Raw genomic sequence first — 24480 nt, 5'->3', positions numbered from 1 at the left:
GGTTAACAGACAGAAAACAAAAGAGTAGGGATAAACGGGTCTTTTTCAGGATGGCAGGCTGTGACTAGTGGGGTACCGCAAGGATCGGTGCTTGGGCCCCAGCTATTCACAATCTATATCAATGATTTGGATGAGGGGACTAAATGTCACATTTCCAAATTTGCTGATGATACAAAGCTAGGTGGCAGTGTCAGTTGCGAAGAGGATGTGAAGAGGCTTCAAAGGGATCTCGACAGGCTCAGTGAGTGGGCGAGAACATGGCAGATGGAATATAATGTGGATAAATGTGAAGTTATCCACTTTGGTAGAAAAAACAGAAAGGCAGAGTATTTCCTAAATGGTGAAAGATTGGGGAATGCAGATGCAAAGGGACCTGGGTGTCCTTGTACATGAGTCACTGAAAGTGAATGTGCAGGTGCAGCAGGCCAATAGGAAGGCAAATGGTATGCTGGCCTTCATTACAAGAGGATTTGAGTACAGGAGTAAAGAAGTCTTACTCCAATTATATAGGGTCTTGGTGAGACCACCCCTGGAGTACTGTGTACAATTTTGGTCTCCTTACCTAAGGAAGGATATACTTGCCATAGAGGGAATGCAACGGAGGTTCACGAGATTGATTCCTGGGATGGCGGGACTGTCGTATGAGAAGAGATTGAGTAAACTAGGCCTGTATTCTCTTGAATTCAGAAGAATGAATGAGAGGGGATCTCATTGAAATATACAAAATTATTACAGGTCTTGACAGGATGGATGCTGGGAGAATGTTTCCCTTGGCTGGGAAGTCTAGAACCAGGGGCCACAGCCTCAGGATAAAGGGTAGGCCATTCAGGACTGAGATGAGAAGACATTTCTTCACACAGAGGGTGGTGAATCTTTGGAATTCTCTACCCCAGAGGGCTGTGGAGGCTCAGTCATTGGGTATATTCAAAACAGAAAAGTCAATAGATTTCTGACTAGTAAGGGCATCAAGGGATATGGCGATAGGGCCGGTGAATGGAGTTGAGGCAGAAGATCAGCCATGATCTCACTGAATAGCGGAGCAGGCTCGAAGGGCCTAATGGCTCCTATTTCTTATGTTCTTATAGGCCCATTCTACACAATCTCTCATCATAGGACAGCCCTCTCATCCCAGGAATCAATCTAGTGAACTGTTGCACCGCCTCCAAGGCAAGTATATCCTTCCTTAGATAAGGAGACCAAAACTGTGCACAGTGCTCCAGGTGTGGTCTCACCAAAGCCCTGTACAATTGTAGCAAGACTTCCTTACTCTTATGCTCCAACCCCCTTGCAATAAAGGCCAACACGGCATTTGCCTTCCTTATTGCTTGCTGTACCTGCAGGCTAGCTTTCTGTGTTTCTTGCACGAGGACACCCAAATCTCTCTGAACACCAACATTTGAAAGTTTCTCACCATTTAAAAAATATTCTGATTTTCTATTCTTCCTACCAAAGTGAATAACCTCACATTTCCCTACATTATACTCTATCTGCCACCTTACTGCCCACTCAGTCTATCTATATCCCTCTGCAGACACTGTTCTCCTCACAGCTTACTGTCCCACCTAGCTTTGTATCATCAGCAAACTTGGATACATTACACTCGGTCCTTTCCACCTAGGTCATTAATATAGATTGTAAATAGCTGAGGCCCCAACACTAATCCTTGCGGCACCAAACTAGTTACAGCCTGCCAACCTGAAAAAAATCAGTTTATCGCTACTCTCTGTTTTCTGTCCATTAACCAATCCTCTATCCATGCTACTATATTACCCACAACCCCATGAGCCCTAATCTTGTGTAATAACCTTTTATGTGACACCTTATCAAATGTCTTTTGGAAATCCAAATATACTACATCCATTGGTTCCCCTTTATTTACCCTGCTAGTTACATCCTCAAAAAACTAATAAATTTGTCAAACACGATTTCTCTTTCATAAAACCATGTTGACTCTGCCTAATCATGTTACGATTTTCTAAGTGACCTGATACCACTTCCTTAACAATGGATTCCAGCATTTTCCCCGACAACTGATGTCAGGCTAACTGGCCTGTAGTTCTGTTTTTTCTCTCCCTCCTTTCTTGAATCGCAGTGTTATATTTGCGGCCTTCCAATCCGCTGGGACCATTCTAGAGTCTAGGGAATTTTAGAAGATCAAAACCAATGCATCCACCATTGCTTCAGCCATCTCTTTTCGAACCCTAGGATGTAGGCCGTCAGGTCCAGGGGATTTGTTGGCTTTTAGTCCCATTAGTTTCTCCAGTACTTTTTCTCTACTTATATTAATTACATTAAGCCTGACATAGTCATACTCACAGAATTATACCTTTCAGCCGATGTCCCAAACTCCTCCATCACCATGCCTGAGTATGTCCTGTCCCACCGGCAGGACAGACCCACCCGGGGTGGCGACACAGTGGTATACAGTCGGGAAGGAGTGGCCCTAGGAGTCCTCAACATTGACTCTGGACCCCATGGAGTCTCATGGCTTCAGGTCAAGCATGGGCAAGGAAACCTCCTGCTGATTTTCACCTACCGCCCTCCCTCAGCTGATGAATCAGTACTCCACCATGTTGAACATCACTTGGAAGAAGCACTGAGAGTAGCAAGGGCACAGAATGTTTGGCAAGTGTGGGAGTTTGGTGAAGTGGGGGAAGGAGGTGCTTGCTTTTCCCCATTTCTTCCGCAGGCCTGAGCGGGAGCAGACCGGGGGCCCCCGAGAGCGGGGATAAAAGCAGCAGCAGACCTGCATCAACAAGAGAAAATGGCAGTGTGATGTCACAGATAAGGCAGGTAAGTGATTGGTAGTGACTGTGGGCTAAGTTTTAAGTTAGCATATAACTAAATTTTAAAAACTAAACTTTAAATTAATAAACTAAACAAGGTAAATAATTTGATTAACAAAAACTAATAATTAAATAAATGAGAGAACAGGAGACGTGTTGCTGCTGCAATATGTGGGAGATTGTGGACATTTTTGTCCAGGGCGACTACATCTGTGGTAAGTGTCTGCGGCTCGAGGAACTTCGGCTCCGAGTTGAGGAGCTGGAGTCCAAGCTGCAGACATTGCGAGACATCAGGGAGGGAGAAAGTTACCTGGACCTTTTGCTCCAGAAGGCAGCAACACCCCTTAGATTAAATACTTTAGAATTTACACGTGGTCAGGGTCAGGAGGGTGTGACTATGGCAGGTATGGGGATCCAGGAGATAGTATTGCAGGAGCCTCAGTCCCTGCACTTATCCATTAGATTCGAGGATCTTGCAACCCTTGGACAAGTGCAGGGAGGACAAGCAAACTGACCATGGCACCGTGGTACAGGAAGCCATTCAAGGGGGGGGGGGGGGGGGGGAAAGAGGAGTAAAAAGGAAGGTAGTTGTAGTAGGAGACAGTATAGGTAGGGGGATAGACACTGTTCTCTGCAGCCAGGAGCGCGAGTCCCGAAGGCTATGTTGCCTACCTGGTGCCAGGGTAAAGGACATCATCTCTGGGCTGGAGAAGAACTTGGAGTGGGAGGGGGGAGGATCCAGTTGTCGTGGCCCACATAGGTACCAACGATATAGGTAGGGCAAAGAAAGAGGTTCTGCTGAGAGAGTCTGAGCTGCTAGGGACTAAATTAAAAAGTAGAACCACAAAGGTCATAATCTCTGGATTATTACCGGAGCCACGAGCAAATTGGCATTGGGTCAATATGATCAGGGAGATGAAAGCATGGCTCAAAGATTGGTGTGGGAGAAGTGGGTTTCGATTCGTGGGGCACTGGCACCAGTACTGGGGAAAGAGAGCTGTTCAATTGGGACGGACTACACCTGAACCATGCTGGGACCAGAGTTCTAGCGAATCGAATAACTAAGGAGGTAGATAGGGCTTTAAACTAAATAAGGGGGGGCAGGGGGAGTGTCCCGATGGAGAGAAATCTAGAATGCTAAAGAGAAAAGACAAGGAAGCAGTGCAGGAAAGTGATTGGGGTAAGGATAACCATATTGTGTCAGGAAGGGACAGAGCGTACAAACAAAGGAGTGCACTAACAAATAGGATCTGGGTAAGAAAAAATGGTAATAAGACAAGTAGCGCCATTGTACAAAAAAAATGTTGAGATGTCTAAAAATGTTAAAAAGACAAATCTAAAGGCACGGTATCTGAATGCACGAAGCATTCATAATAAGGTAGACGAATTAACAGCGCAAATAGATGTAAACGGATACGATATAATTGCAATTATGGAGACATGGCTGCAGGGTGACCAAGGCTGGGAGCTGAATATCCAAGGATATTCGATATTTAGGAAGGACAGGCAAAAAGGAAAAGGAGGTGGGGTGGCGTTGTTAGTAAAGGATGAAATCAGAGCAATAGTGAGAAAGAATATTGGCTCAGAAAATCAAGATGTAGAATCAGTCTGGGTGGAGCGAAGAAGCACCAAGGGGCAGAAAACATTGGTGGGAGTTGTCTATAGGCCTCCAAACAGTAGTGGTAATGTAGGGGATGGCATTAAACAGGAAATTAGAGATGCATGCAACAAGGGTACTACAGTAATCTTGGGTGACTTTAATCTACATATAGACTGGCCAAACCAAATTAGCAATAATACTGTGGAGGATGAATTCCTGGAGTGTGTACGAGATGGTTTTTTAGACCAGTACATTGAGGAGCCAACTAGGGAACAGGCTATCCTAGATTGGGTATTTTGCAATGAGAAGGGGTTAATTAATAATCTTATTGTGCCGGGTCCTTTAGGGAAGAGTGACCATAACATGATAGAATTCCTCATTAAAATGGAAAGTGAAGAAGTTCAATCCGAAACTAAGGTTCTAAATCTAAACAAACAAAGGAAACTACGAAGGTATAAGGAGGGAGTTGGCTATGATAGATTGGGGAGCTTCATTAAAAGGCATGACGGTGGATAGGCAATGGCTAACATTTAAGGAACGAATGCATGAATTGCAACAGTTATACATTCCTTTCTGGCGCAAAAACACAAAAGGAAAAGCAGCCCAACCATGGTTAACAAAAGAAATTAAGGATAGTATTAGATCCAAAGAGGAGTCATATAAAGTTGCCAGAAAAAGTAGCAAGCCTGAGGATTGGGAGCAGTTTAGAGTGCAGCAAAAAAGGACCAAGAGATTGATTAAGAGGGGAAAAATAGAGTATGAGAGTAAACTTGCAAGGAACATAAAAGCAGACTGTAAAAGCTTCTACAAGTATGTAACAAGAAAAAGATTAGTGAAGACAAATGTAGGTCCCTTACAGTCAGAAACAGGAGAATTTATAATGGGGAACAAGGAAATGGCAGAGCAATTAAACAAATACTTTGGTTCTGTCTTCACGGAAGAGGACACAAATAACTTCCCAGAAATGCGAGGGAACCAAGGGTCTAGTGAGAAGGAGGAATTAAAGAAAATTAGTATTAGTAAAAAAAAAGTAGTGCTGGAGAAATTAATGGGACTGAAAGCTGATAAATCCCCAGGGCCTGATAATCTGCATCCCAGAGTACTAAACGAGGTAGCCATGGAAATAGTGGATGCATTGGTTGTCATCTTCCAAAATTCTATAGATTATGGAACAGTTCCTGCAGGTTGGAGGGTGGCAAATGTAACCCCACTATTGAAAAATGGAGATAGAAAACAGGGAACTACAGACCAGTTAGCCTAACATCAGTAGTAGGGAAAATGCTAGAATCTATTATAAAGGATGTGATAACAGGACACTTAGAAAATATCAACGGGATTAGACAATGTCAACATGGATTTATGAAAGGGAAATTGTGTTTGACAAACCTACTGGAGTTATTTTGAGGATGTAACTGGTAGAATAGATAAGGGAGAACCAGTGGGGATGTGGTGTATTTGGATTTTCAGAAGGCCTCTGATAAAAGTCCCACATAAGAGGTTAGTGTGCAAAATTAAAGCACATGGGATTGGGGGTAATATACTGGCATGGATTGAAAATTGGTTATCAGACAGGAAACAGAGTAGGAATAAATGGGTCTTTTTCGGGGTGGCAGGTGGTGACTAGTGGGGTACTGCAGGGGTCAGTGCTTGGGCCCCAGCTATTCACAAGATATATCAATGATTTGGATGAGGGAACCAAATGCAATACTTCCAAGTTTGCTGACGACACAAAACTAGGGATTGTGAGTAGGATGCAAAGAGGCTTCAAGGCGATTTAGACAAGTTGAGTGAGTGGGCAAATATATGGCAGATGCAGTATAACGCGGATAAATGTGAAGTTATCCACTTCGGTAGGAAAAACAGAAAGGCAGAGTATTATGGTGATAGATTGGGAAATGTTGATGTACAAAGGGACCTGGGTGTCCTTGTACACCAGTCACTGAAAGCAAACATGCAGGTGCAGCAAGCAGTTAGGAAGGCAAATGGTATGTTGGCCTTCATCACAAGAGGATGAGAGTACAGGAGCAAGGATGTCTTACTACAGTTGTACAGGGGCTTGGTGAGACCACACCTGGAGTAGTGTGTGCAGTTTTGGTCTCCTTACCTAAAAAAGGATATACTTGCCATAGAGGGAGTGCAGCAAAGGTCCACCAGACTGATTCCTGGGATGGCAGGACTGTTGTATGAGGAGAGATTGGGTCGACTAGGCCTGTATTCACTAGAGTTTAGAAGAATGAAAGGGGAGCTCATTGAAACGTATAAAATTCTGACAGGGCTAGACAGACTGGATGCAGGGAGGATGTTTCCCCTGGCTGGTGGAGTCTAGAACGAGGGGTCACGGTCTCAGGATACGGGGTAGGACATTTAGGACTGAGATGAGGAGAAATTTCTTCACTCAGAGGGTGGTGAACCTGTGGAATTCTCTACCACAGAAGGCTGTGGAGGCCAAGTCACTGAATATATTTAAGAAAGGAGATAGATAGATTTCTAGACACAAAAGGCATCAAGGGGTATGGGGAGAGCACTGGAATATGGTATTGAGACGGAGGATCAGCCATGATCATATTGAATGGCGGAGCAGGCTCGAAGGGCTGACTCCTGCTCCTATTTTTCTATGTTTCTACATTTGCAACCTTCCAATCTGCTGGGACCATTCTAGAATCTGGGGAATTTTGGAAGATCAAAACCAACGCATCCACTATATCTTCAGCCACCTCTTTTAGAACTCTAGGATGTAGGCCGTCAGGTCCAGGGGATTTGTCTGCTTTTAGTTTCGCTAGTATTTTTTCCTCTATTTATATTAATTACATCAAGTTCCTCACCCTCATTAGACCCTTGGTTCCCCACCACTTTTGGTGTACTTTTTGCGTCTTCTACTGTGAAGACAGATACAAAGGCCGTGATTTTATCATTGGTGTTGAGAGCTGGTTTCCAGGTTCCAGTCACGATCCTGGTTGCAGCTGCTCTGTCAAAGGGATTTTTCCCTTGTTTGGCCTCATTAAGCCCGCTCTGCGGGCATCCCGGCCAATTAATAGGAAGTGGGTCTGATGAAGTCATTTGATGACGCGTCATCAGCCGGTTTCCTTAAAGGGACCATGGCCACATGGAGTTTGACAGTTATTCTGTCAGTGTTTGACAACATTGAGGTGCTGCAAACACCGATAAGCACTTGCACCCAGGCTCTCAAATGACTCCCTCCCTATGCTTATGGAGGGAGTCACAGCACGCAGGGAGGTTCTCTTCCCTTCTAAGGACGGAAGAGACCTCCCCACGCACACCAACTTACCTTGCACCTCCACCCAACCCTCTCTATCTACTTTATCACTTCCCCATCTCACTAGCCACCCCTCAGTCACCCTCATCCTACTGCAAGCATACCAACTAACAACACACAAGGGTAGGCACTTGAGAGAGTTAGCCAATGTCCATGTGAAGTTTCTGGTAATGTGTTGTCATACAGTGAAATCTATTTTTCCAACACTGCCCCTTGAGAAGTGTCTTACTGAGTTCCAGTGAGTGTTCAGACATAACTCTCTTTCTCCACCCTTTCACTATACTGATGAGTGTGCATGGAAAGGCTTGGACATTAAAGGGATGCTTCACAGTGCTGGTGTGGGATGGTGTCAACCTGGCGCATCATGTGGCAGCCAGGGTTAACAGTGTCAAGTGAAGTAAATCTGGTCATGGTGAGGCCATTACTGGCCTCCCGGGCAGCGATGTTGTCAGGGGCTGATGCCCTGTGTAGCATCAGATGATGGCGGAGAAGGTTGGTGATGTTGGTGTGCCTGGTGATGTTGGTGTTGGGGCTGATCGTGGAAGGATTCAGAGGAACAAGGTCTGATTTTTTCCAAGGACACTGATGTTGCTGCAATAGATGTCAGCTGCAGGTGAGATGACAGAAGCGGTGTGTCAATGGTGAGAGAGATTGTTCCAATGAGGTGGCACTGGACATACAGTTGCTTCTAAACACTTGCAAGCTAAAGAAATCGCTATATGTATTACAAATGAAGTAACCAACAGTTTCTGCGCTCTGAAACTGACCATCAGCAACATGGCACCACTTCTGCAGCTGTCAGCTTATCAGAAACATCAGAGCAGACTCAAATCACGCAGATTGAGCTGGCATATTCCCCAAGCAGCAGGTAACCCATGGGGGAGAACGTAAAATTAAAAGGAAGCGTCAAAATAGCATTAATTGGCTCTTAACAAGCCATTTAACTAGCTCAATTGTATCTCCCGCCGCTTGGTGTCGGGTGAGCTCTCCGCTGACAGACCGGACACCTGGGAGACTCCGGTGGAGGCGGATTAACAGCGGGTTTCCTACCCGGTCAATCTTAGCTATTTTGACAGCGGACCCGCCTCCAAACGCTGGCAAAATTCCGGCCAAAATATTTGTTTAAAATTGCTGCCATTTCCTTATTCCCCATAATAATTTCTTCTGATCAACCTCTAAGGGACCAACGTTTACTTTTGCTACTCTCTTCCTTTTTACATACTTGTAGAAGCTCTTACAATCTGCTTTTATATTTCTTGCTAGTTTTCTCTCATTCTATTTTTTCCCTCATTCTATTTTTTCCTTTTATCAATTTTTTGGTCATCCTTTGCTGGTTTCTGAAACTCTCCCAATCCTCAGGCTTACTATTATTCTTTGCAACATTATAAGCTTCTTCTTTCAATCTAATGCCATCCTTAACTTCTTTAGTTAGCCACAGTTGGATCACTTTTCCCGTGGAGTTTTTCTCAATGGAATGTATTTTTGTTGAGAATTATGAAATATTTATTTAAATGCTAGCCACTGCTTATCTACCGCCATACCCTTTAATCTATTTTTCCAATCTACCTTAGCCAACTCGCCCCTCATACCGATGTAATTGGCTTTATTTAAGTTTAAGACTCTAGTTTCGGACTTAGGCAAGTCATTCTCAAAATTAATGTGAAATTCTATCATTATGATCACTCTGTCCCAGAGGATCCGTTACTATGGGATTGCTAATTAACCTGGTCTCATTACACAATACAAGATCTAAAATAGCCTGTCCCCGGTTGGTTCCATAACGTATTGTTCTAGGAAACTGTCCCGAATGCATTCCATGAACTTGTCCTCCAGACCACCTTTGCCAACTTGATTTGGCCAGTCTACATGAAGATTGAAATCCCCCACGATTATTGCATTAACTTTGTTACAAGCGCCTACTATTTCTTGATTAATATTCTGTCCAACGGTATAGCTACTGTTAGGGGGCCTATATATTATTCCCACCAGTGTTTTCCGCCCCTTGTTATTCCTCATCTCCACCCATACTGATTCTACTTCCTGATCTTCCGAGCCGAGATCCTTTCTCTCTACTGTCCTTATGTCATCCTTTATTATCAAGGCTACTCCCCCTTCTTTTCCATTCTGCCTGTCTTTTCAAAACATGAAGTACCCAGGAACATTTAGTTCCCAACCTTGGCCACCTTTCAACCATGTCTCTGTAATGGCTATTAGATCAAACCCATTTATCACTATTTGTGCCACTAGTTCGTCTATCTTGTTACAAATGCTTTGTGCATTCAGATAAAGAGCCTATAATTTAAATTTTTACCATTATTCCCTGCTTTGACCTTATTCTCTGCGGCACTGCTACCGTTAAACACTCTGTCCCTTCCTGTCACACTCTGCTTATTTTTACCCAAATTGCTACACTGCTCTATTGTCTTGATCTTTCTCTTTAGATTTCTAAATTTCCTCTCACCTGACCCCTCCCCCCACACTTCGGTTAAAGCCCTATCTACAGCCCTAGTTATTTGATTCACCAGGACACTGGTCCCAGCCAAGTTTAAGTGGAGCCTGTCCTGATGGAACAGCTTCCTCTTTCCCCAGTACCCCATAAATTGAAACCCCTTCTTCCCACACCACTCAGCCACACATTTAACTCTCTGATCTGCTTGACCCTATGCCAATTTGCACGTGACTCAGGTAGTAATCCAGAGATTATTACCCTTGAAGTTCTGCTTATTAATTTAGATCCTAGCTCCTCAAGTTCCCTCAGCAGAACCTCATTCTTAGTTCTACCTATGTCGTTGGTTCTTACATGGACCACAACTGGATTCTCTCCCTCCCACTCCAAGTATGTCAAACTTTTAAGATAATAAGCATCTCATCCATAGCCAAGGGCCAGAGCAACAACTAATCAGGAGTGCCACATTTGTTTATTTTAGCTCTGTTCATTGCAGTCATTTGTGTCACTTAATATTTTAGACCTTTCACCATCTTAGCACAATTATTTCTGAGGGGAAAAAACATCACTTACTTCTTCTTAACTCTTCAATTTTTTCCATATACTTTGAAAGGCTGTATCCTGCAAAAATGAAGTATTTAAATCATTAAAATAAATTACACCAGTCAGAATGATTATACATTACAGATACCCACATCATATCATTCAGAACTGATGCAGTATAAATACCAAATCACAATGCTTGAGAATTCAACTTTAAAAGCAGAATAACTTTTAGGGAAAAGCAATTTTCTGATGAATTGGCTGGCAGTAAAAGTAGCACAAGGAAAGACTTCAGTGAGGCTATAGGTTAAATCTCATTTGTTTCACAATACTCAAGTGCTTGATAAAGAGTTAGCTGAAACTGTTTAATTACTTTTCAGAGAAAGTTCTTTTTCCTGCTGCTGACTTATAACAATCCACTCTATGTTCTTGACAGGCAAAGATGTTCAAAACAAAGAGGGTGAAGTTGGTCTATATTAGTAGCCCGAAACTGGCTCAGAGCAAATCTGCAGCCCATTTTGCACCGCGCCCACTGAAGTCAATGGGGAAAAAAATGGAGTGCAAGAACATACGAAATAGGAGTAGGCCATTCGGCCCTTCGAGCCTGCTCCACCATTCAATGAGATCATGGCTGATCTTCTGCCTCAACTTCATTCACCGGCCCTATCGCCATATCCCTTGATGCCCTTACTAGTCAGAAATCTATCGACTTCTGTTTTGAATATACCCAATGACTGAGCCTCCACAGCCCTCTGGGATAGAGAATTCCAAAGATTCACCACCCTCTGCGTGAAGAAATTTCCTCATCTCAGTCCTGAATGGCCTACCCTTTATCCTGAGGCTGTGGCCCCTGGTTCTAGACTCCCCAGCCAAGGGAAACATTCTCCCAGCATCCATCCTGTCAAGCCCTGTAATAATTTTGCATACTTCAATGAGATCCCCTCTCATTCTTTTGAATTCAAGAGAATACAGGTCTAGTTTACTCAATCTCTTCTCATACAACAGTCCCGCCATCCCAGGAATCAATCTCGTGAACCTTCGTTGCACTCCCTCTATGGCACGTAGATCCTTCCTTAGGTAAGGAGACCAAAATTGTACACGGTACTCCAGGTGTGGTCTCACCAAGGCCCTATATAATTGGAGTAAGACTTCTTTACTCCTGTACTCAAATCCTCATGTAATGAAGGCCAGCATACCATTTGCCTTCCTAATGGCTTGCTGCACCTGCACATTCACTTTGTGACTCATGTACAAGGACACCCAGGTCCCTTTGAGCATCTGCATTCCCCAATCTTTCACCATTTAGGAAATACTTTGCCTTTCTGCTTTTTCTACTAAAGTGGATAACTTCACATTTATCCGCATTATATTCCATCTGCCATGTTCTCGCCTGCTCACTGAGCCTGTCGAGATCCCCTTGAAGCCTCATCACATCCTCTTCACAACTGCCACTGCCACCTAGCTTTGTATCAGCAGCAAATTTGGAAATGTTACATTTAGTCCCCCTCATCCAAATCATTAATATAGATTGTGAATAGCTGGGGCCCAAGCACCGATCCTTGCGGTACCCCACTAGTCACAGCCTGCCATCCTGAAAAAGACCCGTTTATCCCTACTCTTTGTTTTCTGTCTGTTAACCAATTCTCAATCCATGCTAGTATATTACCCCCAATTCCATGTGCCCTAATTTTGTTCACCAACCTCTTGTGTGGGACCTTTTCGAAGGCCTTCTGAAAATCCAAATACACCACATCTACCGGTTCCCCTTTGTCTACTCCACTAGTTACATCCTCAAAGAACTCCAATAGGTTTGTCAAACAGGATTTCCCTTTCATAAATCCATGTTGACTCTGCCCAATCTTACTATTAGTTTCCAAGTGCCCAGTTATTGCACACTTTATAATAGATTCCAGCATTTCCCAACTACTGATGTGAGGCTAACAGGTTTGTAGTTCCCTGTTTTCTCTCTCCCTCCTTTCTTAAATAGCGGGGTTACATTTGCTATCCTCTAATCTGCAGGAACCAGAATCTATAGAATTTTGGAAGATGACAACTAATGCATCCACTATTCCAATGGCCACCTCTTTCAAAACCCTAGGATGTAGGTCTTCCGGTCCTTGGGATTTATCGACTTTTAGTCCCAATAATTTTGCTAGGACTGTTTTTTTACTAATAATAATTTCTTTAAGTTCCTCATTCTCCTCACACCCTTGCTTTTCTCATATTTCTGGGAGGTTTTTTGTGTCTTCCTCCATGAAGACGGAAAAGGTATTTATTTAATTTTTCTGCCATTTCCTCATTCCCCTTTATAAAGTATCCCGTCTCTGACTGTAAAGGACCTACATTTACCTTCGCCAGTCTTTTCCTTTTCACATACCTATAGCAGCTTTTACAATCCATTTTTATATTTTGCTAGTTTGTGCTCATATTCCATTGTCCGTTTCTTTATCAATTTCTTGGTCCCCCTTTGCTGATTTCTAAAAAGATCCCATTCCTCAGGCTGATCACTTTTTCTGGCAACTTTATAAGCTTCCTCCTTTGACTTAATACTAGCTTTAATTTCTTTTGTTAGCCATGGTTGGATCACTTTTCCTTTTGGGTTTTTATGCCCTAGAGGAATATATGTTTGTTGCAAATTATGCATTATTTCCTTGAATGTTAGCCATTGTATGTCCACCTTCATACCTTTTAGTGTAGTCTCTCAATCTACCATGGCCAACTTGTCCCTCATACCCTTGTAGTTTCCCCTGTTTAGATTGAAGACCTTAGTTTCAGATTGGACTACATCACTCTCAAACTTAATGTAAAATTCAATCATATTATGGCTGATCTTCAGTGTAAAACAGGCTGCCAATTCAGTACGAGCCCATTTTGGGCTACTAGTGTAAACCATTTTCATCCCCACAGTATCAATGTTGTGGATCGCAATAACATTGCTTTAAAAAACAGAGACTTTATTTCTATTGCTGCTATTCACTGAGCATCTGTAAACAAAAAGTTGTATGGCAATTTAATAACAAGAAAAACATAAGGATAAGAAAAGGCTAGTCGAACCATAGAGCTCAACCCTCCAGTACTCCAACTCACCCAACGTAACATTCAAAAGCACCTTGAATTTCTCTACTCCAACTACAGAGTAGTGATAATGGGGACTTCAATTATCCTAATGTAGACTGGGATAGTAACAGTGTAAAGAGCAAAGAGGGGGAAGGAATTCCTGAAATGTGTGCAAGAGTACTTTCTTGATCAGTGCGTTTCCAGCACAACAACGAAGGAAGCAGTGCTGTATCTAGTTCTGGGGAATGAAGTGGGGCAAGATGGAGCATGTTTCAGTGGGGGAACATTTGGGGAACAGTGATCATAATATCATCAGGTTTAGAATAGTTGTGGAAAAGGACAAGAAACAGTCAAGTGTAAAAACACTTAACTGGAGGAGAGCTAAGTTCAGTGAGTTGAAAGGGATCTGACCCAGGTGGATTGGAATCAAAAATTGGTAGGCAAGAGAGTAATTGAACAATGGGAGGCCTTCAAAGAGCAGCTAGTCGGGTACAGAAGAGAGACATTCCCACGAGGGGGAAAGGAAAGGCATCCAAAGCTAGAGCTCCCTGGATGACAAAAGATAGAGTAAAATGAGACAGAAAGAGGAGGCTTATGTCAAATGTAAGGTTCATAATACAGTAGAGAAATTAACTGAATATAGAAAGTTCAGAGAACTATAAAAGGGAATACGAGTGGCAAAGAGAGCATGAGAATAGATTAGCAGCTAACATAAAAGGGAACACAAACTTCTTTTATAAACATATAAATAGTAAAAGGGTAGTCAAAGGAAGGGAGCAGCTGATTAGGGACCAAAAAGGAGCCATACTTGTGGAGGCAAAGGGCATGGCTGAGGTACTAAATGAGTACTTTGCATCTGTCTGCATTAGAGAAGAGGATGCTGCCAATGTAGCAGTAAAGGAAGAGGTAGTCGCAATATTGGATAGGATAAAAAGTGATAAAGAGTAGGTACTTAAAAGATTGGCAGTCTGCAGGGTAAAAAAAATCACCCGGTCTGGATGGAATGCATCCCAGGTTACCAAGGGTAGAGAGTGGATAAGGAGAAACTGTTTCCAGTGGCAGAAGGGTCGGTAATCAGAGGACACAGACTTAAGGTGATTGGCAAAAGAAGCAAAGGCGACATGAGGAAACATTTTTTTTATTTTAAAACGAGTTGTTGTGATCTGGAACGCTCTGCCTGAAAAGATGGTGGAAGCAGATTCAATAGTAACTTTCAAAAGGGAATGGATAAATATTTGAAGGGTAAAAGTTCACAGGATATGGGAAAAGAGCAGGGGAGTGGGACTAGTTGGGTAGCTCTACCAAAGAGTCAGCATAGGAACGATGGCCTCCTTCTGTGCTGTATCATTTTATGATTCTATGGTAGATCATTCCAAATACTCACCATCCTTCTAATAAAAAAATGTTTTTGTGTAATAAATTTACCTTTTATTAATTTCTTGTTTCACTGGCCTGACTGACCTTAAAGTAATTATCTGGGTTACCCTAATCTATATGCCATATAATATTTTAATAAAGCTCAAATTGACTGTAAAGCTTGACCTTCTCTATACTTCCCTCATACCCTTACATCTGGGGCCATTGTTGTTGCTTGCACCCTTTCCAAAGCATGCATGTCTTTTTTGAAAAGTCCCCAAACCACATTCTGTATTTTAATGTTGGATGCAAATTTAATGAGCGTATCATTGGTTTCTGAATCCAGGTTATTTATATTGACCCCTGTGGTACTTAATTCAACACCTCCCACCAGTCAGATGCTACACCTCTCAACTACTTTCTGTCCAATCCAACATTCGATCCTAGATTCCCACATAATTTAGTTTCATTTCTAGTCTCTCATGCAAGACATTGTCAGAAACCTTCTGAAAATCTAAAAAGCTATATTGTAGGAACTTCCATTATCAAGAGATTTGTTAAACAGGGCCTTCCCTCCTAAATCCATTAGTTATTTCCCATCATTTTACATATCCTAAATATACCTGCAAGGCTATATAATTTACTCTATGCAAGAGATGAACAGAATGGTTTTATTTCTAAGGATACACACTAGGGAAAGGGGAACCATTAAAGGGGTCTCACGTGAAAGTGCTATTTACAGATGAGTTTCACTGAGCATTACCAAAATGGGAAATGGGAACATTTTCCCAAATTGGTCACTCCGTCATCATCAATTGAACCTTCCTTTACTCTGTTAAATCAAGTAGGTGCTGGGTTGAGCCTGCCTACACTCATCTCATATTGGGTGCTTATAGCTAGCAGAGAGTCTGTCACCTCTTCAGTCAGCGAGAGCTCATTTAAAAAACAATGAAATAAATTAGCACAGAAATATATTTTAATTTGCACTCTGTCAGTACTTGTTGGAATTTAATAAGACATATTCCTGCTTAAGATGTGAGTTTAGTGTAAAGATTGAACTACTTCACCAGTCTACTTTGTTAACTCAAGAGCACTTTACTAGAGCAGCAGTCAGGTGAATCATTTCACTTGAAATTTTATTTAAAAAAAGTTTTATTCACCTGCAATCAATGCTCCCTCTAATTTTTTTTGGTGCGTAGTCCCTTTAAATTTGCTGCGCAGCCGCGTATGCTCAATATCTTTTCCAATGGCAGCAGGTGAGCGGCCTGCGCGGGACCTCATGATTGGTGCGTGGCCATGCACTTTAGGAGGAACATTGCTTGCAACTGATAATTTCATTCAGAAAAAGGCCAGAGACGAAATAACATAGCTTAGAAAGCACTGTGGTAAATTAAGTAAGACAAACTGATGTTTAAACCCTCTAATACATCACATATAGAAGAAAAGAGAAATAGTGTATTTCATGTCCCAAAAAGCTTCATGGCCAATGAAATACATTTGAAGTGTAATCACTGTTGTATTAGGGCAAACCTGGCAGCCAATTTGCACACAGCAAGCTTTCGCAAACAACAATAAGTGAAGTATAAACATTGGTCAGGACACCAGAAGAATTTCTCTGCTCTTCTTCAAAACAGTGCCATGGGATCTTTTACGTCCACCTGAGCAGGCAGACGTGGCTTCGGTTTAACATCTCACCCGAAAGATGGCACCTCTGAAAGTGCAGCGTTCCCTTAGTACTACACTGACGTCTCAGCCTGGATTATGTTCTCAAATCTCTGGAGTGGGGCTTGACGCACAACCTTCTGCCTCAGGAGGTGGGAGTACTAGCATCGAGCCAAGGCTGGTAAGAATTTTGAGCATAATTGCATTTCTCATACATTACTATTGTGAATCAGCTGTATTAATGCACCTTAGGGCATCATTACCACACTTCTAGCCTGTTACGTAGAAACAGGAGTAGGCCAATTGGCCCAAGCCTGATCCGCGTTTAGTTGGCAGCTCTGCCTTTTTCTGATTTCCTGCCATCACTCCATATTCTTTAATACCTCTATTTTTCAAGTAAGTATCCATCTGGCTTTTAAATACCTCAATTGATTCTGCATAAAAGGCCTTCAGGGACAATGTGTTCCACATTCTTACAATCCTTTGTGCGAAGAAAATTTTCCCTAGAACTACTTTTAATCAGTTTAACTTTTATGCCTCCTTGTTTCTGGATTCCCATACTACAGGGAAGCCTTGTTCCCTAACCATCCTGTCAATTCTCTTCATTATTTTAAACATTGAAATCTGATCATCCTTTAACACTTTCACCTTTAGAGAATACAAGTCAAATTCACTGAATTTCTCATGAATAAATCTCTTCATCCCAGTCATCCTGATAAACCATCACTGAACTCCCTCCAAAGCTAGTGCATCAATGCAAGGTGGAGTTGCCAAAACTGGACTCTAAGGTCTGACCAGCAGTCTGTACAATTGCAGCAGGACAGCATTGCATTTATACTCTACGGGCAGAACTTTCAACGTCGGCGGGGCGTAAAACGGGCAATATCAGATCGGCCGCCCGTTATACACCTCGCTCCATTTTCCATTCCATTGACGGTGGCTGAACAGATAGCCCCTGCTTTACGGCTCCGCCGACGTTGAAAGTTCCAGCGTATATCTCTTGTGATGAAACCCAAGGTGTAATTTTAATCCTACTTACCTGATGGAAGTCAGGGTGGCTAGGCTGCCTGCCCAAAGCCCGGGGGGGGGGGGGTCCTGACTTAAATATGCAGATTGGGATCCAATGACAATCGCGCTCCGACTGCAATTACAGCTCCGGCCTGAGCAGGGAAGCCACTGTGGCTTTCAAGAGAAGGAAGGCCCTGAAATGTCAAGATTTTCACTTTTCTTTGTAGGGCCAGAAGGAGCAAGAGTGCTGCTCTGGGCCCCAGAAGGAAAATTTAGGCCTGCCCTACCCTAAAGAAGAAAACCTCTGTGAAAGTAGAGTAAATCAGCCCCCCACACTTCACCTTTATAAGGAATAAGTATGTTAAGAGTGCAGTGGGTCTCAGAGACTGCATGACATGGATACACTACTTAATCTCACCAGTTTATAAAGTCCTCTGAACTTAGCATCACTAGCTTGTAATGTGTTCCTTCATTCCCTTTTGCTCTGTGTAGTGCAAGCATAGAAATTTCTGTACAAAAAGGAGGCCATTTGGCCCATCATGCCTCAGCCAGTGCTAGATCATTACAGGAGCTGCCTATTCCAATCCCACTTCTCTACTTTCTCCATGCCATTTAGTAGTTTTCTTGAAGGATTTCCCCAATTCCCTTTTAAATGCTGTGATTGACTCAGCTGCACTAGCCATTTCTCGCCACAGAAAAATCAGGACTGGGAATTAAACATTGCAGGGTATAACATATTCAGAAAAGATAGAGGGGAAAAAGGGGATGTGGAGTAGCTGTACTTATTAGGGATAACAATGGCAGTAGAAAAAAGGGATGTAGATATCAGCACGACAAAAATAGAATCCATATGTATAGAGATAAAAGACAATAAAGGATCGATCACACTAATAGGCGTAGTCTACAGACCACCTAATAGTGGAAGGGAGGTAGAGGAAGAAACATAGACAAATTAGAGAAATGAGTAAAAAACATAGAATAATAATTATGGGGGATTTTAACTACCCCGATATTAATTGGACAGAAGAGATAGGTAAAGGGGATAAGGGAATGGAGTTCCTACAATGTCTACAGGACAGGTAAAACGCCCAAGGGAGGATTCACTACAGGAATGAGTCAGAGCAGATAAGAGAAGTAAAAGTAGGGGAACATATAGGCAATAGTGACCACAATATGCTTTAAGATGATATAATATGCTTTAAGATGATAATAGAGAAGTACATAAGTATGACAAAATCCAGGTTAATAGATTGGAGAGAAACTGATTTGGAGGGGCTGAGAATAGAACTTGGGAAGATAAAATGGGCAACAATATTGGCAAACAACGATGTACAACGACAATGGGACACATTTCAATTGGTATTCAACAGAATGCAGGAAAAATATATTCTGCTAAAAGGAAAAGGACAAACTAAACACTTGAGACTCCATAGATGAATAAAGATAAGGGAATAATTGAGGGTAGGAAAGAGGCATACATTAAGTACTTAGACAGCAGAGGAGTGCATGATAAGAGAGAATACGAAGGGATTAGGAGAGAAGTCAAAAAAACAATTAGGAAGGCAAAGAGGAACTATGAAATTAAATTATCAAGGAACATAAAACAAAATAGCAAAATATTTTACAGGCTCATCAATAAAAAAGGTTGGGATGGGAATAGGGCCATTAAGGGATAGACAGGATAATACCAGAGGGAGCGATAGGGAGATGGCAGAAATATTAAATCATTATTTTGCTTTGGTATTTACCAGGGAGATAGAACAGGTGGACATGACATTGGATGATGAGATGAGTAATGAGATAAGTGCATTTAAAATACAAAAGGGGATATATTAAATAAACTAATCAAACTCAGGATAAAACCCCAGGTCCAGATGGATTGCATCCATGCATTTTAAAAGAATCTAGGGAAGAGATAGCAGAGGCATTACTATACATATTTAATAATTCGTTAGAAAAAGGTGTAGTGCCAGAGGACTGGCAGATAGCTAACATAATGCCTATACTTAAGAAGGGGGATAGAACATGTCCAGGGAATTATAGACCAGTCAGCTTAACATCGGTGGTAGGAAAAATAATGGAATCCCTACTAAAGGAGAAAATAGAACATCTAGAAATGAAAAGTATAATAATGAATAGTCAGCATAGATTTCAAAAGGGAAAATCTTGCTTGACCTACCTTATTGAATTTTTTGAAGAGGTAACAGAGAGTAGACGATGGTAATGCAGTAGATGTAATTTATCTAGATTTTCCAAAAGGTCTTCGATAAGGTACCACATAATAGACTAATGAATAAGGTCAGAGAATGCAGTGTCAGGGGACAAGTAGCAGAATGGATTGCTAGCTGGCTTCAAGACAGAATGCAGAGTGTGGGTGCAAAGGGTAGCTAATCACAGCGGCAGAAGGTGGGTAGTGGTGTTCCACAAAGATCAGTGCTGGGACCACTGCTGTTCACAATTTACATTAACGGTTTACACTCTGGAATCAAAAACAATTTCTAAATTTGCAGATGATACCAAATTGGGGGGCTAGTCAGTATGGAGGAGGACTGCAACAAATTACAGGAGGGCGTTAATAAACTTGCAGAATGGGCAAATAATTGGCAAATGAAGTTCAACACAGATAAATGTGAGGTATTACATTTTGGTAGGAAGAATAGGGAGGTCACATCACTTGGAGGGTGTGAGTCTAGGTGGGGTAGAGGAACAAAGGGATCGCGGAGTACAAATACACAAATCACTAAAAGTTGCGCCACAGGTTAGCAAGGCCATAAAAAAGCAAACCAAGCACTAGGGTTTATTTCTAGAGGGATAGAATTGAAAAGTAGGGAAGCTTTGCTAAACCTGTATCAAACCTTGGTTAGACCACACTTTAGTGTGCAGTTCTGGTCGCCATATTATAAAAATGATAGAGGCATTGGAGAGGGTGCAGAGAAGATTTACAAGGATGATACCAGAAATGCGAGGGTATACATATCAGGAAAGGATGAACAGGCTGGGTCTCTTTTCTCTTGAAAAATGGCTGAGGGATGACCTAATAGAGGTCTTTAAAATTATGAAAGGTTTTGATAGAATGACAGAGGATGTTTCCACTTGTGGGGAAGAGCATAACTAGAGGCCATCAATATAAGATAGTCACCAAGAAATCCAATAGGGAATTCAGAAGAAACTTTTTTACCCAGAGAGTGGTGAGAATGTAGAACTCGCGACCATAGGGAGTGGCTGAAGCGAATAGTATAGATGCATTTAAGGGGAGGCTGGACAAGCATATGAGGGAGGAGAATAGAGGGTTACGCTGATAGAGTTAGGAGTAGGAAAGACGGGAGGAGGCTCAAGTGGAGCATAAACGCCGGCATGAACTGGTTGGGCCAAATGGCCTGTTTCTATGCCGTATATCCTATGTAAAACATTCCACATTCTTAAAGCTTTGTGTGGAAAAATCCTAAGTTTATAAATCACTAATAATTCAGTCCATTTACCGGTATCAACCCGTGCTCGAACATATTGGTACTTTGGATTTGGTACGACTCTTTTCTTCAGAATCTATGGAGAAAAAAATAAAATGACAAATATAATTACAATAAAACTACAAAAAGACTGAACTACATGCCTGGATTTCGTGCAACAATATAAAACCAAAAATAATGAGCTACATGCCCAGATATGAGCAGCGAGGGGGATGGGGGTGGTTGAGAGGTAGGCATCAGGGATCTAGAGGGAGGGGGCCACTAACGAGAGGAAGGAGGGCACGGGCAGTGGGATGAAGGGGCGACAGCGGGTTGCCAGGGCAGAGGGGCGCCAGGGATGGGGTGGAGGAGCAGGGCAAGGACGGAATGGGGGGGGGGGGGTACAAGGGCGGAGGTGAAGGAGTGAGGGCTAGGGGTGAACAAAGGCTGGGGTGAAGGGATGAGGGAAGGTGGAGGGTGTTGTGTCTCCTTGTGTTCTTATTACTATATATATATATTACAGACACTTTTAGTTCATTTTAGTTAGTGCTTTTACTTAGCTGTATTTCTTGCTTTGTTAGTGCTGCCACATGGTGCGGAGTGATACAAGATGTCCGACGCTGCACTGTGCACTGCCCGTGCACAGTGTGCCACATAGCAATATAACTACACCATACCAAAGTAGTTCCATACCAAAGTAGTTCCATTTAACGATGTGATACTATAACAATGTAACATCCCTCTCTCAAAAAACTAAAACATGAAATTTAACAATTTAAATTAACAAATATTATATCTAAACTATCAACTACAAAGAATCGTGAGTTTTTTTTTATTCGCGATATTGCTCAGGTGGTTGGGTGTTGTCCCTCCATCTTGTGGATTTGGTGGTGACCATTCCTCTCTCTAGCGTTTTGGTGTGTTCCGCTCTCGTTGTTGTTGCTGCTGTTGCCTTTGGAGTTGGAGTGTGCTTGCTCGTGGTTGTTTGATTTGTAGCGCTTGTTTCTGGTGTTGTACTGCTTGTGGTAGCTGGTGTTGTCAATGTTGCTGATGTTGTCTGCTGCTTATCCAGTTCAGGTGAAGGTCTGATGTGGAGTCTGTTCCGTCTGTATTGGTTGCCAGGTTCAGTCTCTACGAAGTAGGATCTTGGAGTATCAGCTTTTCTAATGACCTTGGCTGGATTCCAGGTTTTCAACACCGGGTCTTCCACATGCACTGATTGTCCATTCAGCAATTCTGGTAGCGTCTTTGCATGTTTATCGTAATGTTTGCTTCCTATGACTTGTGCTTCTGCCTGAAGTCCTCCTGGTCCTGGGGAGGATGTATTTTTGCTGGTAGTGTAGTCTTAAACTTCCTCCCATTCAGCAATTCCGCAGGTGATTTCATGTCTGCTTTCAGTGGTGTTGATCTGAGTGATAGGAGGGCAAGGTCTTGGTCTTCCCCCATCTCACTACTTTTGATGAGAGTTCTCTTGACAGTCTGTATCTGTCTTTCGCTGAACCCGTGTCCCCTTGGGAAATGTGGGGATGAGGTTACTATTTTGAACCCATACTTTCTGCCAGAGCTCCGAATTCACTCGATGTGAACGGTGTTCTATTGTCACAGATTACCTTTTCCGGGATTCCTTGTTCAGCAAACAAGCTCTTTGCAATCCTGGTGGTAGTTGTGGCTCTCAAGTCTTTCATCCTTCTCACAAGGAAACTTGGAATAGTAATCTGCCACTATGAGATACCATTCTTGATTGCACATGAAGAGATCTGCCCCAACAGTGTGCCATGGTCTTGACGGTATTTCACTAGGTATCATCTCCTCTTTCTGTTGTGCATTTCTGGCATATACCACATGCAGAGACCATCTGTTCGATATTTTTGTACATTCCTATCCAGTATACAGCTGATCTGGCTCTCAGCTTGCATTTCTCCATTCCCATGTGGCCTTCATGTATGAGATGGAGAAGTTGTGTCTGCATCGTCTTTGGCACGATGATCCTCGATCCAGCAAGGAGAATACCGTCTTCTACTGCAATATCGTCTCTAATCGTCCAGTATTGACGAATTGTCGCCTGTACCTGCTGGATTCTCTCCGGCCACCCCTGTATCACTTGTTGTGTGAGTAGTTGCAACTCCTCATCTTTGCTAGTCTCATCTCTGATTTGACTGAGCTTTGTAGGGGTAACATTCACTAAGTGGTGGATTTTTACTGTTAGGCCCTCCACCTCGTGTTTCTCATATGGTGACAATCAAGACAATGCATCTGCTAGCACCATTTCCTTTCCTGGCTTATATTTAAGTGTGAAGTCATAGCTTTGGATCCTTAGAAGTAGTCTTTGCAGTCGCTTTGCACAGATTCTTATAGATCTGTTCTAGTGGACGATGGTCACTCTCTATTGTAAATCTCCTGCCATATAGGTATGTATGGAATTTCTCGCATCCGTACACTACTGCTAATAGTTCTCTTTCTATGTTGGCGTATCTCGTCTCGGCTGACGTCAAGGCCTTTGATGCGAAAGCTATCGGCTTTCCTTCCTGCACCAGAGCTGCCCCTAGTCCTCTGGTAGAAGCGTCTACTTGCAGAGTGACTGGTTTTCTTCTGTCATAATATGACAGACTTGTTTGTTTGCACAACAGTTCTTTAAGTTGTTTGAAATTCCTTTCGTGTGATTCAGACCACTGGTATTCGGCATCTTCTTTCAATAGCTCTCTGAGATTTGTTGTATGTTTCGACATGTGTGGGATGAAAGAACTCATGTATTGGACCAAGCCGAGGTAACTCCTCAGCTCTTTCTTGTCTTTGGGTGGTTTCATTTCAGCAATCGCCGCAATCTTCTCTGGATTTGGCTTGACTCCCTCTGGTGTATAAATCATACCAAAGAATTGGCATTCCTTGACTTTAACTATGCACTTATCTGCATTTAACTTGATGCCAGCCTTCCTGGTACTCTCCATGGCCTCATGTAGGTGCATGTCATGGTCTCTTTCATCTGCTCCGTAGATCTGAATATCATCAGCTATTCCTATAGTTCCTTCACAGCCTCTATGTCTCGTCTATTTTCTGTTGAAAGATATCTTGACTGACCTTTAGCCCGAATGGTAGCCGCAGGAATTTGCAACGCCCAAATGGTGTGTTGAATGTGGTCAGTGTTGTTGATTCCTCATCCAACTTCACGTTCCAATATCCATTTCTGGCATCTAGTTGAGAAAACCTTGGCTCCTGCCAGTGATGGCATAATCTCCTCTAGCGTTGGGGTGGGATAGTGCTCCCTCTTTATCGCCTGGTTTAGATCTTTGGGGTCCAAACATATT

The 24480-nt window shown here is 42.5% G+C and overlaps 2 protein-coding genes across 2 annotated transcripts in view; one reads left to right on the top strand and one right to left on the bottom strand.

Annotated features, from left to right (window-relative positions):
* Positions 1-21282, bottom strand: part of cep41 (centrosomal protein 41) — a 40611-nt gene extending 19329 nt beyond the window's left edge. The window contains exons 1-2 of the mRNA XM_086010662.1: positions 21212-21282; positions 10680-10727 (exon numbers count right to left, since the gene is read on the bottom strand). Of these exons, the coding sequence (XP_085866788.1) occupies positions 10680-10707 (28 nt within the window). The 5' untranslated portion in view covers positions 10708-10727; positions 21212-21282. The remainder of the gene's footprint in view (positions 1-10679; positions 10728-21211) is intronic.
* Positions 1-24480, top strand: part of LOC147105847 (carboxypeptidase A1-like) — an 81754-nt gene that overhangs the window by 49725 nt on the left and 7549 nt on the right. The window lies entirely within an intron of this gene.

Source organism: Somniosus microcephalus, chromosome 17 (assembly GCF_052327205.1).
Source record: "Somniosus microcephalus isolate GS21.2 chromosome 17, FLI_Smic_1.0, whole genome shotgun sequence".
NCBI classification, from domain to species: Eukaryota; Metazoa; Chordata; class Chondrichthyes; order Squaliformes; family Somniosidae; genus Somniosus; species Somniosus microcephalus.
The sequence above is the reverse complement of the archived record's forward strand: the minus strand, read 5'-3'. Positions and strand labels throughout refer to the sequence as shown.